The sequence below is a fragment of the Spea bombifrons genome, chromosome 10 (assembly GCF_027358695.1).
Source record: "Spea bombifrons isolate aSpeBom1 chromosome 10, aSpeBom1.2.pri, whole genome shotgun sequence".
Taxonomy (NCBI): domain Eukaryota; kingdom Metazoa; phylum Chordata; class Amphibia; order Anura; family Pelobatidae; genus Spea; species Spea bombifrons.
In genome coordinates this window covers 29,109,427-29,134,970 of record NC_071096.1, presented here as the reverse complement: position 1 = coordinate 29,134,970, position 25,544 = coordinate 29,109,427, and the positions used below count along the sequence as shown (strand labels likewise).

Below are 25,544 nucleotides of genomic sequence, written 5' to 3'. Positions count from 1 at the left end.
GAAATGCCTTATTATGCTGCAGATAACAGGGTGACTATTAATCCAATTAATGAGACCCTCGTTATGAAGAAAATACATTTTCTGCCTTAAAAAAAAGAAATCCTAACAGCCATGTTGGTTCCTACTGTATGTCCTCAGCAGAAGTAGAGACATTTGGTTGATCTTGGGGTATTAATCCTGCTGGTAGTTGGCCATTTGTTTTCTGAGAGCTCTTGGGATGCACCTGTTTTTCAAGAACAAACTTTTGACAAACTGGTTGTTAATGCAATCTGGCAGATACACGCAAATGAGATAAAGGAGCCAGGTTTGTTTCCCTGCATAGTATTTCACTTTAGGGTTCTCCGACAGGACTGCGTCCGTGATGCTGTCTGTTACGGGTCTGAAGTCTGAGCAGGCTGTTTTTCCGTAGTCTAAGAAAAGATTTTGTGTTTCTGTAATATATTCCTCCCCGTACTCCTGCAGCAGTTCAGTGGGGAGCGAGGCCAGTAAATGCTGATGCTGATGTTCCCAGTAAGATCGGTTATAATGGGCTCCTTAGAAGATAAAACGGTAACAATTGTTACCAACTGATCTGTATGCTTGTTCTAACTAGATTGAGATGTTACAAGCAAACACTTAACACATCTTGGATTCCTAGATAACCCCGTAAGTGAAAAATGGCAGAAATAGTTAAGAGCAAATGAAAATGTACAGTAAAGATCTGAGAGTTCCATGGAGGTGTAAGTTATGGCCCTTCATAATGTATAAACCAATCGAGCTTCACATTTCAATGACTTAACTACAATATACAGGGCCGCCAAACCCTTCCTGCACTGGGCTTGGTCCTGTATGACCTACAGTAAAGTTGGTGAAGCTGGAACAATATTGCATAAAGTCTGTCCATACAACTGCTATCCTATGTATTAAGTCTGCGGGTCTGCACTGGGATTCCTTTTGTTTCCCAATATTCTCAGGGGTCCAACATCAGATTTCTTAGAATTGGGGTTTTCTAAGAAAATTGCTTCTGCACCCAATTGTAATAGATGGGCTTTTCAATAATCTATCATCCCCAGGGCAGATTGGGACGTAATTTCCAAAGTGACCTAGACATTTCCGACATCAATCGACCCCAAGAGCCCTTGGAACCTTATAAACAGACTCATTAATCCAGAAGCTTATCTGCCATTAGTCTTGTATGCCTAGTGGTAGGTTTAGGCGAGGTGACGTGCCATCTCTGATCGTTTGAATGCACATCGACTAGGACTTGTTCATAAAATCACTAACTCAATAAAATGTCAAAATGTTCCTGTTTTTGGAAAATCAGTTACAATCTTTATATGCAGGAAAGCAAGTTAATTTGATGCTGTTTGTTTTCCGTGGTTGGTCTAACTTGTTGTATATTAGGGAAAAAAGTAAACTGGCAAAAGGAATGCATTTATTGATGAAACCGGTTTAAGGGCAGGAAATTGCTTCTCCGACTGCGTATTTCTAAAAGCTAGAAGCAGTTACACCTTGATTGTGTTGATGTTAAAATAAAGCTTGTTTGGGTTTCTGGAATATTTGACTATAACCATGTTTAATGAATATAAACTGAATTGGTGCATCCCAGCCATATTAGTCTCCTGGGGTCTACCAGAACAATTAGTCTGGAGACTACATTAAGTTAAGGCTTAAATATGTCTTGTAAAAGTACAGAATAGCTACAAATTTAATGGAACAGAAGACTTTTTTTTTCCTGATTCCAATTGGGTTCAAGAACAAGGTCGTTGCAATATGTTAAGGAGCTCAAAAAAGGTCACCCACACCACGAAGTGTTGAGAGTTCCTACCTCTGAAGAAAGATAAAGATTGGTAACTAGTTATTTAGTATTCAGGGTGGCCCTGTTTGCACTTCATATCTTAATGTTTAATCTTTTACCCTCTAGAGTGCAGAGAACAAGGCTCCATGGCTTATTGAATGTGGTGGTGGAACATCAGACACCATCACAGAGGTGACTTAATGTTTGATTTAGAGAATGGGGGGTAGCTTTATACTTCTATTTCCTAGGGCCAGATGGCCTGTCATAGATATAACAGCTGAAGCTGGAATCGCTATGCATGTTACACCAGGTCAAGCAAGCACAGATTACATTTGGTCACCTACAACTTTAGAAGCAATGCGTAAGTACCGGGGATCCCAGGTAGACAAACTCAACGGTGGATCTGTAATTCTAAATACCTTTCTTATTGATACCAGTTAGTTTATTTTACATGTGTTGAAATAGGTGAGTATCATGTTCTACGGTACAAAATCAATGGGGGAAAATGCTTGTTTGTATTATAAAAGAGAAAAGAACCTCAAAGAACCCAGCTAAGAAACCTAGGACCTCTGTATCTGTAAGCAAATGTCGGTGGCATCTAGCATTAAATGTAGACATTATTATATCTGTCATTATTTTACCAACCTGTTTTGTAGGATCCTGGTTGTATGACACAGACTTTAACTCCCCAAGGGAATAGTTCATGACGAAATATGTCCATAACTCTGCTGAGAGCGGCTTTCGATGCACCGTATGCAGCCAAGAAAGGGAACGAAATCTCACCTGTGAATGTAGATCATAATTGTGTAAGTTTCTGTAACATTAAGTGGCATACAATGTTCTAATGCTAAGTTGCAAAAGTCTTAAAGGGACAATTTAACCAGCACTAAAGAACAATGCGTATTGAAGTGTTCTGTCAAAATTAATGGAGCTGGTAATTCATCACAGTGGGTCAGGGTGGCCATCCTTATACTTGATGGAGCTGGTGACCTTATTTGAGGTTACTTAATCTGAATAGAAACTATTTTCTATGGTATGATAGAAATATGTATGTCAAGGACATTAAACAGCCTTTCATATGTGGCTTTATTTGCTTATGTTGAAGTTTGTCAAGAACATTGTGTGTAAAATTGTTGCCTTGGGTTACTTAAATTAAGCTTCCCAAGTTGCCTAGTTCTGTTGATAGCCCCAGGTTGAGCTGTTGCGCTGGCATACACTTCATATATATATGCAAAATTTTGTAAAAGCACAAAGATAATAGAATTACCTGCTGGACTGCTGACTGTTACAACCCTTCCTTTGGCATAGCGTATCAGTGGTAGAAGAGCCTTGGTAAGCTCCACTGTTCCAAAGAAGTTTACCTCCATGCAGGCTCTGTAGGTGGACTGCAGGGTCAACTCGGCATCTCCAAAGTGGGCACAATAGCCAGCATTATTTATCAAAGCCCACAGACCTGCAGAGAAAATGATCAATAAATGCTTTTCACAGCCTAGTAATTAATGCAATATATAAATGTTTATAGCACAAGAACAAGGGTTTCTGCAAATGGTTGCCTAATAACTTTCTCAAGTACACAGCTTGTGTTAACTTCCAACCCTTCAAAGTAACCAATCCACAAGACAAGGACCCATCTGAGACGTTAATCCAATATTATTGCCATAACCCTGAATGTGTCTTTGCAGGAAAAGCATCTAACCTTTCTTGTTGGTTCTTTGCCTTTCTGCCACCAGAAATCACTTCATAATTGTCATTTGAATTCAGAAGTGCGACGTGAAAGATGGTGACCATAATGTTTTTGGTAACTAAGACTATTGAATGATCCTAATGTCCCTCTTTTCCAGGAGCTTGGAATGTTTGGCAGATGTGTTCTACAGCCCAAAAAAAACACTCTGATTGGTTTTGGCAATGGGACATGAAAGTCCCCAACATTCTAACAATGAACATATGACCAAGATTAATTTGGGAATGCTAAGATATTCGGTCTCTCATCCTGATGGGTATGCACATCTCCAAAGCACTTACTGTTGACCACTGCAGACTAACCACATAATCGGCAACTTCTAGGAAGTAACTTGTGGTTCAATCTTACATCTAAAACTCTACTTGGCTGTGTAATATTCTGCTTCAAACCGGTCCAATCACATTCAAGTCAGTCTACCCTGCAATAAAAACATGTTTGAAATCTAATCTTAACTGTCATCTTTATTATTGGTTAAGGTCGCTAAAGCCACAACAATGTCAGATTTAAGTCTAAAACAATTAGACTTGGCAGGAAGCAGAGACTTGGTAAATCATTAGATTGGGTATACTAGAAATGTTCCATTTAAACTAAGGAGTAAACGGTAATTAAAGAGCATGAATGATAAGTATTTTTTTAAATATATTTTTTATGAACATTGAAGTCCTCTTGCGTCATGCAGTGTTTGGCTGTTTTGCGACCCCCCCCCCCCCCTTGGAAGGTCGGTTAAAATTGTGTGGTCGAACTAACATTCACAACCAAGTTACACGGTGCTGGAAACTTTATCCTTAGAAACAACACCTCACTGGAGAGAAGTCCACTCCTCAATGTCTTATGTAACAAGTTTAAATGTTTGAAGCACACTTCTATTCTGATAGGAGCTGCCATTACTTCCATTAAGAAAATGGGCTCATATGTAGGCTTATGAAGTTCAATGTTGTACCATACATTATGGGGTAATATGGTAAGGACCAAGGTGGGTTCTTTGATTAGTTGTTGGGAATTGGGCTGTCTATTGAAATTCTGGTAGCCAATATTGTGGTATATCCCTACTGACAATTCTTACCAGTATCGGCAGTCTCTGATGAGATTATTTGCTGAGCTTTCTGGATATCTTCTGACTTGGTGAGGTCCATTTGTATAATTCGTAATCTCTCGGAACACTTTTTCTGGAGGTCCTTGGCTCCCAGACTATCGGGGTCCAACACACTAGCGATCACTCTGAAACCCATGGAGTCAAGTATTTGAGCTGTAGCATTCCCAAATCCGGAATCACACCCTAAACATAAAGACAAGAAGTGGACATCGAAATTAATGGCATATGGCTCTCGGTAACTAGCAAAGCTTTCAAAACCAGTTCAGAATAGAAACTCTTTGAATGATGGTTAACATGCATTATTTGGCTGCTTTAATGTGTGGTAGCGGTGTGAAAATAGGACAATAGCCCTGCAGCTTCTCCTAAAGGTAAGTGATTATCTTTTTTGTTGGTTTTTAAACTGATTAAAATGCATATTAAGTTTTTAAATGGTCCCCCCATCACTGATTAAATTTTTCTGCAAGCCAAGTAGCTGGGAACATGAAAGTAGCAAAGGCATAGGGGGGATATTTTTTGGCTAATATGACCATAGCTGTTTTTATTAGATGTGGGATGCGGTCTACCGGGAAGGGGACAAATCTGGTTTCAACTTGGCAGCTATGTTTTGGCCTCGTAGCGAAGGACAGATCGCTTGTCCTTATTTTACAAACATTAATGATCATGATAGCGTCTCTAAAAATAGTGGCAACCCTGTCATAATAGTAAATAAATCACACTGATCTGGAGATCTGCGCGGTCACTGAACTGAAATCCATTTCCAGCTTGGCAGCGTGATCAAAGCACCCTTCATCAGGACCTTCTAATTAAAGCCCCTTCGTTTTAAGGAGCTGACAGTGTCCTGGAGTTATTGAGGCGCTCATGGTATATTATATTTGAGTATGTGTGGGTTTTAAGCTGGGAGATCCCCGCTGTTGGGTTTTGATTTAAAAGTGGCTGTGTATTTAGTTCATATGCAGTTGTACTGCTGTTACACGAGAGGACAAAGGGTTATTCACCTGTTCTGCAGAATTTGGCACTTTTAAACGTTTAAGCTAAACGAGGCATTGGAAACATTTCCTCTACCGTTTCTGATGCCTAAATAGCTAATGGTTATAAACCGAACAGGCTTTTTAAATCTGTTTTCCTTATGTGATTAACCCCTTAAGGACTATGGGCAGTCCCTAAACCCATTAAACGATGCATTTTGAGCCTGTACATGTATGGGCTTTGTCATTAAGGGGTTAAAAAATATCTGAACGGGTTAATCAAATGCTGTCTCTTACAAGGTGTATTTGCTCTGTTCTAGCATTAGTCTGAGGAGGACAACACTGGGTACGTATATCATTAACGCTGCGAATTGAAAATAAAAACATTGTGACTACGATTAACATCTTATATAACAAAACTGTGTGCTTCATACACATTCATTAGGTAAGAAAGTATGTTTTTGTGTTTCTCAGAAATAATTGTGCAATTACACCCTGGGGAGCTGCGTCTGACATTTGTTCTAGTTGGATTACCATTGAGTAACTCCACTTGTTGGATCGGGATCCTACCAGTCCAATTGCTGCTAACTCTGGGGCACTCTCTGAAGATAAGGAAGGACGTTCAAGGTCAATCAGGTAATTTCTTATAAAACGATGGAAAATTTAGATGACTGCTAATTAAATGGCTTGTATATTGTTTTAAAAATTGCCCTGAAGACTTGGTTCAGCGCAGTTGCCCTTGTGTTTAACCTTCATCACAAAAGCACGTCCCCCCCTTCCTGGATCTGGGCTAGAACACAGGTTTTCTATATATCGTGTCCCACACACGGGTAGTCTGCCATCATGGCACATGTCATGCACATGTGATATATAAACTAATCCATCTATCCCTGAGAAAGCAATACAATGCCGTAACCAGCTTCAACGAAAAGTGACTTGCATCTTCTACAGTACGTCCCGACACTTTGTTCTTACCACCTCTGGGATTAAGATTGAGTATTGAGGTTAAAATGGTACTTTATACCAAAATTTATTCAATAGTTTGCAGCAAATTTGCATCTTTAACCGCTTGACTATGTATTAATAGGAGCCACATCCACTGAATTTTTTTTCTGCAAGAAACTGAGTTTACCATCTATAAGATAAGAATCGGCACCATGTTACGCAGAGTCAGCTCACTCCTGCTAGGGTTGACTTTTTATTAACATTAATGAAGTTTGGGAGTTCATGTTGCAGACTCCCACTATGAAAATAACCAATAAAATAAATTAAAAGGCTTTGGTCACTGACCTGTCTGGAATCCCTTAATTTAGGGTCCCACCAGGGGTATCTTGCCAAGGGAAAGAATGATATTGCCATTACACTAAAGGCTGCAAATTATCAAGAAGCCTTAGCAGAGGTTTTACCCGCACTGCACCAATGTAACCTGGAAAGGCTTTTCTTAAACGAAACCTTAAAGGGACACTTCAACCCTCATATTTTCCATGACCCCCTTCTAAATGCATGGAAGGGTAACGCAGAATTCCCCTGTTTTCCTTTCCCCTCAGGAGATATGTACAGCGCTGAGTGATTGCCCGCTGCAGCTTCTCTTAAAGGTAAGATTTATTTAACGTGATTGGTATTAAAAAATAGTGTATTTTATGAAGCTGTCCTCCAAAATATGAACAAAATGAAAATCTGCAAAATAACCCAAAACCTATAGAAATGACACACTTTCTGTGGCTACCATGTACCAACTTTATTTACAAAAATACAATATTACACCCTTCCAACCTGTCACGGAACTCTAGGAACTGCCAAGATTCTGTAATGAAAGGTGAGTGAGCGACCTTTGGCTCCAAAGAGCAGTACTTTGTATATAATGTTTACTCCATTGATGGGGTCGGCCAAGATTATAAAGTAATGGGCACGGTGGTTTTGATACAATGTGTTCTGCTCCCAGGACTGATATACCGGTCTGATAAGCTTCCTAGCTGCGTACCTGCTGACGGGACCTAATGAACAGGTGAGACTAATTCTGGGCAATGTGGAGCTCAAGAACATACAGTTCCCGCTTGGTGATCACACATGGAGCACCCTCCCTGATTCTGCACACACCGTGTGAACTCCACCCCATAAAATTACAAAATTGTTGCATTAATAATGAGTTTCATAGTGGCTGCTGCAGTTGTAGACATTTTGAGAGAGCAAGAAACGTTTTATGCCAATTTTATGACATGTGAATGCCAACTTTTTGTTCCCTTGTATGCTTTTGGGACCATCCTATCTGCTGGCAGAATCGACATCTTCTATACCAGAAACCAGCAGTTTTACCGTATCCCAAGAAACAACCATGGCATAGCTTTAAGAACAGTGTGCATAGTTTGTAAATTAAATCTTCTAATTGCTCTATTAAACAATTTTCTGCCAATTTAAAGAATGTCTATCATTAAGCAATGTTGTGTCTGCTAGTAATGTTTTATTACCATAATGTAGTAACTCATGACATGGTAGGATTAATAACTGAGCATATCTTAAATCTAGCACTGGTGCCAAATTCCCCAAGTATTGTCGCTTCGGTGATGCCTCCATTCTACAGTGTGAGGGCAAGGAGACAACACTATACACAAGACATACACGCGAAAGACAAGCAGTAAGTGTCTACTTCCGGAGTATTGTATGAAAGCGGCAAAAGGATTTTTGCGTCAGACGTTGCAGCGGGGACTATTGCTGGAGTTGTTTTGCTGTAAAGATTATAGCCTCAAACCTAATTCCTAGAGAGAATACCCCTTGGCCTGTAGCCAATAAGTATCAACGAACAGAGGAACTTGGACAGAAGCCACCCCACCATTCCCGTCTGCATTGGGCTTTACGTATATCGCACAAGCTTAGAGTGATCACGTTTTCATTGGCACAAGTTACTCTTCACGTCATCCTATGGATATACCTTTTTATTAAGTATAAAGGGAAAATGCTATGGAAACAAAACTACTCGCACTTTAATAACATTCCCTGTAGAAACATCAAATAGAATTCACGTTTCCAAAGGAAAATTATACTTTCAACTTATACAGAAGGTCTTAAGCCTGTTGCATGAAACAGATGTCATAAAGTCATCTACAATAGGGCTGGTATTTCTATTAAACTTTTTTTCAGATGTAGTCGTTATTACTCAACTTTGCAAAGCTGGTCTTCAATTATCAGTATAACTGAGAATTTCAACTTACTAATTATTGCATGCGTTATGGAGGGCCATTATAGGGTAAACGCAAATCATTGTGCAATAGAATGATGTGATCCATAGCTGCTGAGTACAAGTTTAATTCACTCTGGGGCAAAAATGGGTAAGTGAATACATTTCTAAATCAGATACCTGCATATGGTCAGTGCTCAAAGAATTTACTTCCCAATCGCCTAACTTTTTTCACCAACACTAGAACCAGGGTTTTTTTGGTTACCCATGCATTATACCCACCTTTTCACCATCCATAAGTAATTTCTACATGATGTAAACAGGCTTTCTGTTCCAAGAAAACATCCTTAGCCTAAAAGAGCTGCCGCATGCTCAAAAAACTCAGCGAATTGGTTAAAATTGATGGTAAGTCTTCCACTGAATGGGTTAACTTACTGGACTCCCCACCTGCGCCGTCTTACTGTCTGGCAAATGATACCCTTCTGCACTTCCACCATAACTTGGTGTCTTATTACAGTGCTATATACCCAATGTTTACTATTACCCTAAAGAAGATGTTTTTTGGTGTGTTGTGCCTCATGTTTGTTTAATGTGTACTCCATTGCATACGTCATAAGTTTGGTCTACTGTTCACCAGGGTAAGTCATGGAATTACAATTGATAAAAGCAGCACAAAATCAAACATGCTCAACTGTGGACAGTGATGTCCATGGCACAGTCAGCAACAGGTTATACAAGTTATATGTATTTATTAGGAATTACACATTTACTGTGTATAGCTAAATGTTAGCAGAGTTTCTTGTGTTCTTACTACACAATATACACTTCAGAAGCACAGACATTGGTGGACCATTCCAGGGGCCAGAGCAAAAGCTTAAAGAGAAACCTCTTGGGGAAGGTGCCACGTAACACACAATATAAACGGTTTACGAGATTAAGTGTTATACATTACTCAGATTCAACACAGGTGTGTCAGGTGCAATCGCTGGCAGGTCAATGGTTTGAAGATGAAATTGAACAGCTATAAAGTATAGTTACACGTATAAAGCTTCAACAAAGTTATAAACCGCCAACGTTCTACTAAGTGACGCTTGTCTTAACCGTGCTTGTGATATGGGAAGAGGCTTGTTCTAAATCATCAGATAAAAGGTGTGTGGGGGGGAAAAAAGGTGCATTTCTGTCCTTACACAGCTAAGAAAATGAGACAAAAAAAGGGCTACAGAAGATGCACTCATAGCAACACAACGTTCTGAGCTCCTGGAAACGTGGGGCATCATGGGAATCTGAGCTCTAAAGGGGGACACTGGGGAGGGGTCTCTGACTATTTTGCGCAGCATGCATTATGTTGAGATGGATCCAACGCGAAGAGCTGCTTTGGTTCAATACTATTTTTAAAGTTGCTTCTTCTTAAGCATTCCTCTTTGTACATCTCCCCCACGGGTAATTACTGGCCTCGCTCTGTTCGGAGCTCTGGCCATCCAAGGCGTAATATCTACCATCTGCGCTGAAAGTTTACTCCGTAAATCAACCTTTCACCAAACGGGTTCACGGACTACTCTGGCTCACGAAGCTTGCAAAGGGTTTAGGGATATTAATGCTGGCTGCGCCCTTACAGACTTGCAGAATATTGTTTTGGATCGGCTCGCTCTGGGTACCTTTCCAACAAACTTGGATATACTAAGCATTTTTTAAGTATCCCATTTATTTCAAGCCCCCCCCCCCAAATACTCTGGGGAGGGATAACAGTTATGTAAGAGTTGCAGAGTGAATTGTTTCATTTACTAAACATTTAATCGGGTGCAGTGGGTATGGCTACCTATACGTCAAAGTGACCACCAATGACCCCTTCCAACCCCAGAGCTTTAAAGCTGCTGTTCCACTTAGAATAAAAACAGTAATTTCCTTCCCCAGCATACTTAGTCAATCACACTACACATTAATACACGATGGTATATCTTGGACCGTTAAAAGGGGGGAAATGTTATTTTAGCAGACGGTCGGCAACCGAATACATTTATTCCATTACCTTTTTCTGCTTCTCAGAAACCAATATGAAAAACTTAATCGAAAGCACATGTACGATATCATTTTACTCCGGCCCACATCGAATGAATAAACTCCGGAGCTATACATATACAATCTATAGGATTGTGAATGGATTCTGAACACCTGCAAACACAGCACAATTGTAAACTTTTCTTAATATTTTTCTTAGTCCTCGGACTCTGACCAAATAAGAAAAAAAGGCTGGATCTATGCCAAATGTACTGGAACAATAGTATACACATGGTAAATGCTTAGAATTTGTATAATCATAATAATTATAATATGTTGGACTGCTACAGAGCTGCCAGCACTCCTTGGGGGGGGGATCTTGCCCCCGACAAGTTCTGATTTATTATATCTGGAGGGTTTTTTTTTTTTTTTTTAAAAGGGTGGATAAGAATAACAGTAATTCCGTATCTGACCTTTTCATTATATCAGGAATTCTTGTAACGCGGCACAAAGTATATGTTTCGAGGACATGAAGTTCTACTGTATGTCAAACTACTGTGACATTTCTGCATCTGCTGGACGATTACATAAGATAGGAAAAGAAAAGCGGCAGTCGGATGAAAGTTCTAATGTTATTCTATCATTTACAGATTAAATAGAGGAGTTTCCATCACATAACCTTGTAGGAGATCATACACTAAACCTTGTGATGCCCTTGGATACGGAGATAAAGCTTGGGTGTAAGTAACTCTAGAAGGACAGTGGCTTATCTTATTTTTGGTTTATTTCAGAGAAGAATAGTTAGAAGTCTTCCTACTCCAAATCGATCACATTTGGTGAAGGAAAAGGAGCACCTGGTGGCATCGCCAAGCTCCTGAAGCCACTAGGAACTCAACTCAAGCAAGATAACATCTTATTTTGCCACTTGTGTAAAAGGTTATAGTGTTTCTAGTGCGTTGAAACTCACATAATGCAAGAATAAACCATAAAACGGTGCATATAAATGAATACAGAGCAAGAAAAGTTACTCCAGCTTCCATCCAATGCACCGATAGACTGTAAGTCTACCTAGAAGAAATACATGATTACCCGTCTCATGTTTTACCCAGGTGCGCAAAATCATTAACTATCACTTATACTAAAGATTAAAACACAAACAACCTCTCTGGCTATGACCTTCTCTTTTGGCTGGGTGTTCAGGTCAATAAACTGACGACAAAGCGACACAAGCAGAGTCGAAGCATGTATGAAGCCAGACTCCGTCTGCGTACACGGCTCTTTACACGTGTCCTTCTGGGTACCATTCAAGCGTTCCCATACAACCACCCTCCCTGTTCTGATGAATGCGTGGATTTAGATTTTGAGTCACCTTATATGAAAGCACGAAATCAGCCTCTGCCTCATGCTGAAAACGTCTACAGATGTTCACACGTGTATTATTTAAACCAGAATCGAGTTGGCCATTTCAGGTCGCAAATCTCGCTATGCGTTATGAAGGTCCGACCCAGGGAGACACATAAGGTGGCCCAGCATAATGCATAGGTAATATACAGGGATTTCTCACTGATTTAACTATGGTTTATGGGGGCTCAACTCAGCCCTTCTTTCAGTAGAAGCCCACTGTGGTTTACCCGGTATGATGCGTAGTGAGGTTCAGAGCACCATTACACAAGCGCTATATGACAAGTAACGTTTAATGAGATTACGTCTCCGCTAGAAGGCTCGACAGATGACCAGTATGAGGGTTTAGCCCCGCCATGTAAAGGGAAAAAGCGGCTTTAGTCTTCCCTTTACACAGAAAAGGTTGGGGGCATAGCGAAAGATGGCTATTATAGTTTAATATCTCATTGCACCTCGGATGTGTATTCGCCAGTCCCGTCACAATGAAGCCTTACGGGCGTAATAACCAAACAATTGCTCTAAGAATCAACTTGCAAGCCCTCCTAGTTAAAGCTGGAGTGCCACTACATCCAAACAATACCGGCGGGGTGCTTTGAATTAAACGCAGACTCTGGCTCAGCTTTGTACTACGGCTTCATTCATAGAGTCACACCCCCTGGAGTAACTGTACCATTGGTTGAAATTAAACTTCAAAGTCATGTGACTGATAAATGTATGCATAACCATTCATGCATCGAGGTGATCAAAGCTGCCTGTACTACAATACGTACATCACCATTAAGAATCCATACTTATCGGCTCCTACAAAGAACGCAAACGTATATCCTTTTATCTCGCTCGTCAACGGGGAAGCCATTGGAGAGCACGTATTCTTTGTGGGTGGCAGTAGGGTCGCCGGGCACACTTTTGAACTCATTAGAAAGTGCATTTAACAATCCAAGAGCAACTGGGAAAGTTTTAACCCTTTGAGCTCTAGATAGGTGAGCAATGAATTGTAAATGATCTCACTTGCTAGCCATGAGCACATTAATGATTAATTTTATGTGGATTTATCAATACGCCAGGATAACCCACAAGCGGGTACTATTAGTGCACAGATTATTATTATTATTATTATTATTATTATTCTCTATTTGTTAAGTACTTTTTAGACATCTGGGCTAATTAACAATACAAAACAAAGATATGCTTACAGATAGAGATACAACAGGAGTTGTAGATGCAGGGTGGGGTGATCTTTACCAGCTCTTGGCTGAGAGTGATTGGAGCTGTAGTTCCAAAATACCCTAGAATGGTGTTGGCTACAGATGGCTTACCTGTGACGAACACAGCTTTTCCTGCAACTGGCAGCATTCTCCTGGGGGAGGCAACACCTAAGACATACCAACAGGCAGAACTGAGCAGCACGATCCCAAGAAGCACAGGCAGATACAGGTGACAGAACCACTCCAAGAGCACAAGGAGAACAAAGTACACCGGCAGGGCAGGGGTGAGAACCATGTCAGAATTGGAACACTTGAAGAAGACCAGAAATGAGAAAAAGAGCCAGACTGATCCATAAGCCCAGAGGGAGACAGAGGTGGACAGCTCCATGGCAGGCACAGAGGTTGGCAGGGAGGAGGGGGGCAGAGCAGGGAGCGTGAAGAAAAGGGGTAGCGGAGAGTTTATCAAAGGACAGAAGTTCTGCACAAAGTCCACGGGAGCTTAAGAAGTATTGTACACACACACACACCACTACACTCTATTTATAAAAGAGCAGCCAACACGGGAGGGAAGGAGTGGCCACTTCTAATCTGTACGCCTATGATTCAACTCAATGCCTTCTCCCTCTGACTCGCAGGCGCTGCTCGCACTGCACGCTGCGACTGGGGCCACAGGACAATGAACCCAATGATAATGCGGAAAAAGAAGAAGAAAGGAGAGCAGAAAATGAACTAAGGTAACCACGAGCTGTAATACGCGTTTAGATGCCACAACACCTGCTCTGATTAGCAGGGGAGGACTGCAAACATTAAAGCCCAAAGGGTGTGGAGGAGGAGAGCAGGTCCAGCCAAATGGCACAGCAATAAAACAGCCCAAAAACACATGGCAGAGAACATGCCCCACTGTCCAAAACATATTTACAGAGAAGAGAGAGAGAAAGGAATAATCCTACTGAAATAAAGCTAGTGTACAACTTCTTAACTTGTTGCATCATGTAATGTTCAATCAATGAAGTCCATGTCTTTTTGTTCTCCTTGGTTATGTTATTATTTTCATTTTTTGTAGTTATGTTTTTACTTACTCGGGGAAACTCTATGTATTTATGTGATCTATACAGTTGAATGGTCCCACTGTTTTAGTCCCAGACCTGTACATACATTGTTTGGTGGGAGTGTAGGCTGGCTATGTTGGCCACCTGATTTCTCCTGCCTGTGGTGCTGTGGTGCCAGGTTTCTAAAGCAGCGGAAAAGATGAGGGGAACAATGTATTGCGATGTTGTTGTGCCATAGGATTTCCCATGTCAGAGGAATTAACAAGGATTGTCCTACTGGGATACCTGGAAATTTCCCAGTAGGACACTTTGCCTGGGGCCAGTCCTGAGGCTGGTAAGCCAATTGAATGTGTGGCCGCGGCTGCCAATGCAGCTGGTGTGGCAAAAAAAATAGTTGTGCCGTTGGATGGGAAGTTCTCCTATTCAAACTCCCATTTGTCAATTAGTGTCGCCATAGGCGGATATGACGCTGTGATGGTAGCCGGCTGAGACTTGTGGGTATACAAGGATTAATGTGTATTTTGTATTTTCAAACTGAAGTTCTTCTTTGTATAATCCTGTTATGTTTATTGGTGCTGCTTCCTGTCTGCAATACCATTATCTTGAGGTGATGGTATTGATCCTTTGTTGTGGTGTGAACTATTGTATCGTATTTATTAAATGCCTGAGTTAATTTCTTTATGTTAACTTTCCTTTTGTATACAAAGTACTTGGTTGTTTGTAGTGTTTGACCCACCCCTCCATAACCTTGTATGCCTTGCAATAAACAGAGAAGTCTTCCCCAAGAGTTTGGTGTGCGTCCATTTCTTGGGAGGGTTGCGGCAGAGTCTTCGGATCTGTCAGCATTGAGCTTAACACTTGGCAGCCTCTGTAAAGGCTGTACTTGGAGGCAGAGGGATCAATACCTGCCTCCCTATGCAGTGGCTAAAGGACTCGATGCCTACCCCAGCTCAGGTCAAACCTGCTACCGTCTACTGACCCTTCAGCCTCGCTCCAAAAGTTTCCCCTACTGAGACCAGCATCCTGGGGGAGATATAGTCACAGACTTGACCCCGGTCTCAGCAACGCTCCTTTCTGGACGATACATCCTGGGGGAGAGGCTGCTCCAGGTATCCGTATCGTCACAGACGCCATATCCGGCACAGCACTGATTGGCAGCAAAACCACACCGAGACCAAACTCAGAGCCCTCCCCATGTACATATGATGCATGCCTGTTCCTGACAAAGACTAGGTGCATATGGGTATATGCAAGTTGGAAACAGGCAAGTATAATATATCCATGGCACAAAATAATTTCAACTGTCTTGTGGCGTTGCGTTTAGGTGTGTAGCCTCCAATACAGAAGCTAACTGGTTTAACCCCCCACAATGCCTGTATTTAAGTGTATAGTTGCTATATATAGATTGTTAGAAAGGGTGCATTTGAGTATATGAGAACTACCGAAGGGCGGAGTAACTGTCTGCGCTGGTGGCACGGTGGTCAGGTGTCTTGTGCACCATGCAGAAGGTTGCTGGTTTGAATCCCATGGGCCCCTAATGTTTGTGGTGGTGGTGGTTTGTACAAGTGTGTTTGAGTTGCTGTGTGTATTACATGGGATATTAAATCATGAGATAAGACACCTGTTTTTATGTAAAAATATTTTCAATTAAAAAAAAAAAGTAAAACAGAACCATGTGAACATTAGATTGAATGTGCTCATATGGGAACAAACCAGCAACCTTGCGCATTATAGGCAACCAACCTAACCACTACGCCACAAGGTTGTTACTTGTGTTTGTCCCCCATGGACTAATAAAGCCTCACTGTTTCTGTGTATATGTGAGTGGGGAGCAGGCACGGCCCATATATCCGTGTGGTGGGAACATCTCCGACTGCCTGGTGGTGCGCAGGTTAAGTGAAGAACCTCCAATACTGAAGGTTGCCGGTTCGATCCCCCTGGGTGCCTTTGTGTATTATTATAGTTTCTTTATATATATAGACATATATAGAGAGGTTGAAATAAAAGATATGATTACCAAAAAAAACTTCAATGCTTGGCCACACGGGTGGCACAATGGCCAGGTGTCTTATGCACCATACAAAAGGTTGTCGGTTCGATCCCCCTGGGTGCCTTCATGTGTTATTATAGTTTCTTTATATATATAGACATATATAGAGAGGTTGAAATAAAAGATATGATTACCAAAAAAAGCTTCAATGGTTGGCCACGCGGGTGGCACAATGGCCAGGTGTCTTATGCACCATACAAAAGGTTGCTGGTTCAATTCCCATGAGCCCTAACGTAGTTCACGTTGTCCGTGGTGGTGGTGTCGGCCTTAGTGAGTGCTTGAGTCGGTGTGGTTGTGTATGGGTATGTTTCTGTTTGTGTGTGACGGCGTACTTGTGTTAGGACTCATGGGAAAAGAATCACGAGATAAGGCACCTGTTTTTAATGTCGCTATATATAAATATTTTGCGCGTAAAAAAAAATAATAAGATACATGTGCACTGTAAATCTTATATATTAGCACAGCTGTGCATATACACACAGGCGCATTATAGAAGCACCACCAGGGATCGAACCAGCAAACTTGTGCTTCGTAGGCATCAAACCAACCACTAGGCCACCGAGATCTTACATCTGATTCCTCCCCCAAGGACATGTAATGCCTGCCTGCTCAGGCGCTCAGGAGCAGGCAGGCATTACATGTCCTTGGGGGAGGCGTCAGCTGTAAGATCTCGGTGGCCTAGCGGTTGGGTTTGATGCCTACGAAACACAAGTTTGCTGGTTCAAGACCTGGCAGTGTATCTTATATATTTTTTTTAAGCGCAAAATATTTATATATAGCGTGGGGAGCAGACAAGCCTCATATATCCATGGGGCAGGACAGAGCCCAGGCGTCTGGATATGTGTAGAACCTCCAATACAGGTTACTGGTTTGATTTCGGAAGACGCCTGTTATATGTTCAGGCAGGCGCTACAAGTAAGTTTTGTAAGTGGGTGCATATGAGTATACATGGAGCAGACAAGAATCATATATCCACAGGGAGAAGGAAAGTGGTCTGGTTATGTGTAGAACCTCCAATACAGGTTACTGGTTTGATCTCCGAAGACGCCTGTTATATGTTCAGGCAAGCGCTATAAGTAAGTTTTGTAAGTGGGTGCATATGAGTATACATGGAGCAGACAAGAATCATATATCCACAGGTAGGAAGAACGTCTACTAAGTGTTAAGATGTTTTCCAATCTGTTCAGAATTTGTAACAATTATTTTCTACGTTATGTGTCTTAGAACTCTGCATTTTTTTTTTAGGGTTTTGGTGCTGATTTGCATGTATAGCAGTAAGGTTTCTTCCCTTGTATTGGCCACCGACATGGCCCTCCGCTTTTGAAGTGGCCCAAGGAAGTTGTATAGGTTAAACTGTGGATAACCATATGTTATCTGTTTTAAATCTTTTGCAACACAGATCTCTTTAACCCCTTAAGGACAGTGGGCGGTCCCAAAACCCATTAAAAACAATGTATTTTTCCATACATGTACAAGCTTTGTCATTAAGGGGTTAAATAAATACAAAGGTATAATTTAGCTTTTTTCAAATAATGTTTAATGGTAATTTGAACTCCATGCATACAATGACAAACTGCAAGTTGAGGCCAACTGGCTAATAACAATCACGTTACAATAAACAGACAACATAATCACGTATGATCGTACGGTATGTACAGTAAAGGGCTATAGTGCACATGAAATCTACACAGCATTCATTTTAAAGAGCCAGCTACTAACATGCAGCACGTGCACGAGGGTCCCCGAGAAAGGCCAAGGTGCCCCTATTATGGTAGAAGGGGGCACAAACAGCAACCTTAACCACACACCTGTCTTTAACTCTTCACCTCTCTCCAGGAAACCAGAAACAGAATGTTGGCTCCACCAAAACAGGTTTGCAAATCAAGATGGCTGCTCTCATTGACATGTACACAATAATCACGTCCCCAGTCATACATAATTGTGTCACAATTGCATTAATATTGCACACTTTCAAGAACTTTTAAACCAGGGGCATTACTAGAAACCACAGAATGCAAATATTCAGCCCGGAGCCCCCAACTTCAGCAGCTAATATGTTCCTTCTTTGCTTCTTGCCCCCCGTCATAAAACATAAATAAACACACAAATTACACACACTTAGTCAAACTCACTCACTCACTCACGCACACTGTAAGCATTCTATCCTTGTACCCTTCATTTGCTATAATGAATGTGCTGTGTATTTCGGTTCAGCTGTGTATTGTTATGCTATTACCCTGCCTCCCTCACCTGAAGCCTAGACCACTCACACCTGACCTAATCAACAGGCTTTATATACCTGCCTCCCCGGGTAGTGAGTTCATTCAGTGTTTTGAAGCCATAGGTCATGTTGGACTCTGGATCTGTCTCTTGGACCTGCCTGCCTTTTTTTGACCTGGACTGCCTTTTGAATTTACCCTTTTGCCAGCCTGTTACCCGTTTGCCCTGGACTGCCTTTTGGATTTACTCTTTTGCCAGCCTGTTACCTGTTTGACCTGGACTGCCTTTTGGATTTCCCCTTTTTGCTTGCTACCTGTCCCAGACCCTTTTGGATACTTACCTGGACTCCTACCTTCATGCTCCCCAGCAGTCTGTATACATGATATGCCTCCTACTCTGCTGTTTTATGGTGAGATGCCTACTTTGCCTTGTTTTATACCTATAACTAAACATTCTGCTTGGGTCTTATTTGTGAAGTGTTTCTATCACTGTATGCTTTCTTACACTCCTGTGCTCTCGACACCAACATCCAGTTACGGGCTAAGATATGATGAGCCACACACTCCATTTCACCCCACTTACACAGCCATGCTCTCACTCTAACACAATTGCACATCCATTTGTGTATGGCCGGAAGAGGGGGTTGCACCAGGCCCCCTAAAGGGAAACAAATGCTCAATTACAGATCCATGCTCACACACACTCCATTACAGATCCATGCTCACACAGATATATGCACATAGAAACACACATACATACCTCCTGCTTACCTCTCATTGCTCCTGCACCTTTCCCTTTGACTGCTTGCACGCAATGTGCGAGCAGCCTTGGTTTCACAGGGTCACAAAGCCCACAATACACCCCTGTCTGCCTGTGCCGGTTCAAAATAGTCTAGAAAGGGCCCTTCCGACCTAGATCGGGGCAGTCCAAGTCAGAAGGCCCCATTCTAAACAATTTTGAACCGATATGAGGAGACGAGAAGGGGTCACACCAGGCCCCCTAAAGGCACGGGTCCGGTCGCAGCCCCTGTAGTTAGGAAACTGTCTTAAACATAACCACTAGTGTCCCCTTTTCAGAGAGAAGGTAGACGTACATGAGACATTGTCATGTTAAAAATTAAAGGTTCGAATAATGGCTTGCTTGAGACATACTAGCAGACTTTTTTTTTTTAACCCCAAAAATGTAAATTCAGATGTATTTTTTGTGTCATGTTCTGTTGTGTCTTATTACAAGACCATTAATGTACTTCATTCTCCATGGAAAAAATATCGGGTAATTGTATTTGTCTAATATATGGTTTACTGACACATGTAGGAAATGGGTTGATTCCCAAGCCTCTTTCACAATAACACATCATCCTCTAGATCATCGTACAAGGTTCTTGCATACTTCCAAACCAGATTTGCAAGGTGTTGGCTATTTTGACAAAGCTACAATAAAAATGTTCCATGCCATACAGAGTACACTGAGTTCTGGATTATTTTATCATATCTGCAACCTGTCAAATAATTAGGTCAATCTTGCAAGAGGGATGTCTTATATGTTCATGGGGAATTGTCATGGTATTTATTAATAACATGGCGCTATATACAATAATATTTATAATCAATAAGATAAGGCAGTTAGACTTTGACCCAGAGTCTCGCCATCTCTGACCAAATGGACAATTCTCAGGGTTACGCAGTCCAGAGCTGAGTCCCCTCTTTACTCTGATTCAATAATATCTGAGCATTCTAGTTGGTACTTCTGTCACTACTATATGACAACTAAAATCCCTGCATGGACACAGGTGAATTTGGAATAACTTCATCTTCAAAGTAATGGCTTACATTTGAGCTATTTGGTCACCACCGTTGGCCAGTAACACCATTGTATAGTGAATGTTGCCAGACCTTTCTGGCATTTTGTGAATTCAAGGATCTAACAATGCAAATTCTGTTTTACAGGCGCATGTATTGGTCTGAGAAGGTCCTGAAATCACTTGCAGTTACAAAAAATTACCAACACCGCTAAGATCTGCTTCACCAACTGAAGTCAACAAGTAAGACATTTGGTATGTGTACTGTTTCATCTACATTAATCAAAATAAGACCAATTATATCTTTTGTATTTCTTACTCCACTAGATCCCCGTTGCCCACAATGGATCGGTATGTTTCTGGTACATACAGAAGTACAGTTTGCGCTGTAAGCCCCCAGCAAGCAGGAATCGCGTCCAACGCATGCACATCTTAAACTCCTGTTCAGTGTGGATATGGCACGACTTCAATTCTACTTGTAACAAGACACAATTTTACCAGGACTGAGAATTGTGTAGGATGGTTTTTTTTTTTTTTTTTTTTTTTTGCAGACTGACTTGGCTGTAAGAATTTCAGGAGCTTTCTCATGGTCTGAAAATGTCTACTGTATAAAAATGTGAACACATTGCTGGCTTCAGTATGATAAAGATCTTGTGCTAATTCAAGTGAATAAAGACTTGTTTTGCTATTGAGGAAAGTTTATGAGAATTCTTTTGTGATAATCTTATGGGTTTATATGGGATATTAAGATACCTACAGTCTTACAGCCAGCTTTCTTCCATCCTGGAGTATTCAGGCTTTGATTATTGGATCCCCACATGGTGGAGTGCTGGAGGTCTGTTGGCTTTCAAGTGGATTTTGCAAAAACCTGGAGGTTTACCAAATAAAAAATAAATAAAAATTGAACAAGTGTCATGTCCTGCTAAACATAACACATCTAATAACGAAAAACAATATCTTAGTCGTCAATTCAAGCTTTGTCGGTCACCCTAAATGTATGGATGGCAAGATGCGCTGCGGAACTGCTCAGTGCTGTACTAAAAAAGATACAAAGTCAAATAGAGAGACAAAGTATAGCTTTGCATTCATTATTTCATCAATCATCATTAAAGTAGTAATTTAGAAAAGGGTGAACCCTCTCCACTAATTATCATATCACAGATGAGCTCCTACAAACAAAATTAATACAACCCAGCTTTATCCATATAGTTCATAGAATGTCCCATATGTTGTATTCCCATTTAGTGGGTACTATAGAGTTTTTGTAATCTATTGTGAACTTTGCTCTGGTCCGATGGCTTTGAACTCATAACTTCATTCCAGCCAAAGATGGACACTTGAATAAAGAGAGCTCCCAGTATTTAAAGTGCACTTTCTGGGACATTTTGTCAGAGGCAGTCAACAAGTGTCTACCGTATTGGTGGCTACGGCCAAGTGGATGCCTTGATACAGCAGAATAGCCAAAGCTATTATTCCATACAACCAAAGTAGAAGAGAAACTAACTCTACAAAGTCTGTCAATTCCACTGCCAGAAAAAAAAAAAAACACTTGTAGGTTTGAAATGGTAATGACCGGGGTAACAGGACAAAGGTACGTGTTCCTAAAACTATGGCTCATCCATGGAAGCCTAGGATGTTCGGCAGGTAAATATATGTTGGAACAGTGGCATATTTGACTTCATTGACAGAGGGAAAAAGGAACAGATTAGAAAAGAGCTTGGTTACTGATCACTGTCTGTTTTGAGATGACTCGTTATTTGGTAGTAAATGTGGTCCATCTCCAACATGACACCACTAAGTCTACTGAGAGAAAAGGAGATAACTGAAAACTTGAATACACAGACATCCGGCACTGGAGAGAATTTAGCAAGATACTTTACTGATTGATAAGTTTAAAGAATAAGATGATCAGGTAAAGTTTTGATAACAGTTTTCCTTTCTATTAGAACATTCCATTATAATCCATAAAACCATCCCGCTATTGACTCAAAGATAATTACTACTTGCATAAAGAACATTATGTTTATTGTTTTTGGAGTAGGTTGGCAAAAAAATCACTGATGGGTCCTGAATCTGGGTGGCATACATTTAAGAAATGAATAAAGGACAAACATGTACTGCCAGATTTACATAATAAACAGTGACATGTGTGCTTCCAGCTGGCTACACCCGGGAACTAGAGAGCTCGACCGATGATATATAACCAGCTCTGCCACGTTAGCTTCCAACTAATCATTACCTATTCTATAAATAAAACATTGAACTGACAAAGTTTCAATACATGTTATATTCACAGTCAAATAAATAAATAACAAATATGTTATCCCCAATAAATCCCCCAAATAAAAACATAGACAGTAAATGTGGGATGAAAAGGCCACAGCCGATTTATTAACATCATTGTCACGCAACCTGATGAACCTTATGGGAGGGCATCCAGCCCACCTGAGGTGCCAGCAACATGCCCAGCCAGGAACCTCCCACCGACACTTTAACACCAGTGGCAATAACCACATAACACCCCCTGGCAAGCTAACGCCCCCCCCCCGGCTGTGACAAAATCCTAAAACAAAACAAAGAAAAATTAGTAAACAAGGTCACCATGATAACAGGAAACATCACAAAATACAGGGAGGGAGAGTGGGTCAAACACACCAGGTAAGCTGGCACAACAAAAAGCCCAGAACCCCCTTATGCCCCAAACTTATATACCCCCCTCACTTCCTCCTCCCCGCTGAACTTTGTTTGACCCCCTGACCTAGCCACGCTCTGCATTCCTGTCAACTTTTCAAAATAAGCACATGAAATCGAACAACTTATAGGAAGGCACAAGTCAACGTAAAACGCTCCATCAAACCAGCATCCCAAAAGATGCTGGCACTCAGGGTGAATTGGCAACAGCCGGAAAGCGGACTCCACATCCGCCTTTCCCAGCAACGTCCCTGGTACAGCATCCCGCACCAATTCCACCGCCTTATCAAAAGAGGTATATCTGGTCCCACCACATGCCCTGGCTAGCCGCCAAACGCTGACAAAACTGCTCGTCATAGTGCCACCAAGCCAGTCCACCATGCAACCGGTACGCCTCCCAAATCCTATCCACATAGCAGAACACCTATCAGAAGTTTTTTCCCCAATAATACTTGCCAGTATGCAAAAGGCCCACAGCCAATTCCCAAACGTCTTGGGCAACTTACGGTACTGCCATTTCTTTCCTCCTCCTCCTTCTTCTTCTTCTTCTTATCAGCCTTCTTTTCATTGACTCCTCCAGAGGAAGCAAAGAAAACAATTCCACATATTCACCCTTCAAAATCCTCTCTTTCACCTCAGACTTTAAGTGAACACCAAAAGGCCCTGCAAAAGAGACGTAAGCCGTCTGCCTCGCTGACTCTAGCACACTACACCCTGCAGCTGCAGCATCCCCCCCAGCCACGTTGCAAGCCAGCCCATCACCGCCTCAACTACCGCCAAAGACAAATCCCAGAGCTCCTCACCAGGCGCTACAACCCCTCCAGGCCCCTTTCCACCCAGAGCCCACACGTGCCTGACGCTGCCTGGAGATACACCACCCTGCTGCCTGGCCCCCCAGGTATCCACCAGCGTACGCAACCCCTCCAGCAACCCCTCCAACAACCCTACTAGTGAGCCAAAATCCCCCTGCCCACTCAAGCCAGCGCTAGCACATAAACCAGGGTACTCACCACCAGAGCCCGCGGCCATACTGGACCACTGGGCTGTGACATCCTGCTCCGCTGGCCTCGAAACCCCGGGAGAAGCTGCCCCGCTTCGTGCAGAAAACCGCTCCCTGAGCTGCGCCTTTGAGTCATCCCGACGTCTCACCTCCGAGCCAGACCTGGAATGAGAAAGTGCCCTGGATACACCTGTTGATCGAGACCACGTCTCCCGTACCCCACACCTAACCCAGGACCGAGAGCGAGACCTACCATACCCCCGCCCTGACCCCCGAGGCGCTCCAACAGCATCACCGACACCTGCCACTGAAACCTAACCAGACCGACAGGACCTAAAGGACTCCTGAGAGCCCCGCCTAGACCTAAGACCCCCTACAGACCGAACCGGGGTAATACCCACGCTCAGGAGAACCACTCCGACTACAACAGACATCGCGACCCCCGCAGACCACCTGTTGCACCGGAAGCCTACGCCTAGCAACCGCCGCCGACCCACCAGTGACACTGCCGCTACCTAACCCTAACATCTGAGACAGGGGACCCCCACTGAACACCCCGAGGAAGAACTGCGTAAATCCCATTCCACAGAGTGGCCAGGCCTATGGCCCTCCCACGCCGTAAAAGAAGGGGCGCCATCCGAGCCCTGCACACCCTCCAGAGAGCTTGAAACCCCACTAACCCATCTGGACCCCCCTAGCGAGCCGTAAACAACCTGCCCAGAAGAGCAGGGACTGAACCCCCTACCCCCCCATCTGGAGGGGGAATGCCGACAAGTCTCTGGGGGCTGCACATCGTCCCACCCTAACCCCCTCGACCTCAACAACCGCACACCAGAAGGAGAACCCCCCGCAAGCCTCCCCTGCAACTCCTTCAGCTCCGCAGAAGACTGCACTTGCCTGACCGCATCACCAGCCGTCTGCCGTCCTCCAGACCTCGCAGGCCGTAGCACCTCCCGGGCTTGGCTGTCCCGCTGCTGCTGCCTCCCCATGCTGCTCCTAGACCTCTTCAGGAGCGATGACTCGGCTGCTAGTACAGCTCCTCCTGCTCCTGACCGGCACCCGCTCTCCATCCCTACCTTCGTCAGGGACGCTGGCTGCCGTGTAGGCTGCGTAGGCCGCGGCCCTCTGCCATGCAGGACGTCGCTCCCCATCAGGACTCTCCAGCCAGGCGGCTCCCCCTCTGCTCCACCGTTGCACGCACACCATCCAGCAGCCGTTCCACCGCAGGATCCATTACCGCACCTGCAAAGGAGACAAAACGAGAAAAACCAACACACTTTCTTTGACCCCCTGACCTAGCCCTGCTCTGCATCCCTGTGAACTTCTCGAAATAAGCACATGAAATCGAACAACCCATATGAAGGAACAAGTCCACGTAAAATGCTCC

The 25,544-nt window shown here is 42.7% G+C and overlaps 1 protein-coding gene across 1 annotated transcript; it reads right to left on the bottom strand.

The window, feature by feature from the left end:
• Positions 1-171: 171 nt before the first annotated feature.
• HSD11B2 (hydroxysteroid 11-beta dehydrogenase 2) lies at positions 172-13,737 on the bottom strand. The gene is made up of 5 exons (XM_053449788.1): positions 13,461-13,737; positions 4,582-4,794; positions 3,045-3,230; positions 2,423-2,560; positions 172-533 (listed from the first exon to the last, which is right to left on the bottom strand). The coding sequence occupies exons 1-5, from the start codon at positions 13,735-13,737 to the stop codon at positions 172-174; spliced, it is 1,176 nt and encodes a 391-aa protein (XP_053305763.1).
• Positions 13,738-25,544: the final 11,807 nt, after the last annotated feature.

Coding starts and splice junctions, on each gene's coding strand:
- HSD11B2 (XM_053449788.1), bottom strand. CDS start 13,737: ATGGAGCTGTCCACCTCTGTCTCCCTCTGGGCTTATGGATCAGTCTGG. Junction 4,795..13,460: donor AAAAGCTGTGTTCGTCACAG/GTAAGCCATCTG, acceptor CTTTATGTTTAG/GGTGTGATTCCGGATTTGGG. Junction 2,561..3,044: donor AACAGTCAGCAGTCCAGCAG/GTAATTCTATTA, acceptor CTACATTCACAG/GTGAGATTTCGTTCCCTTTC.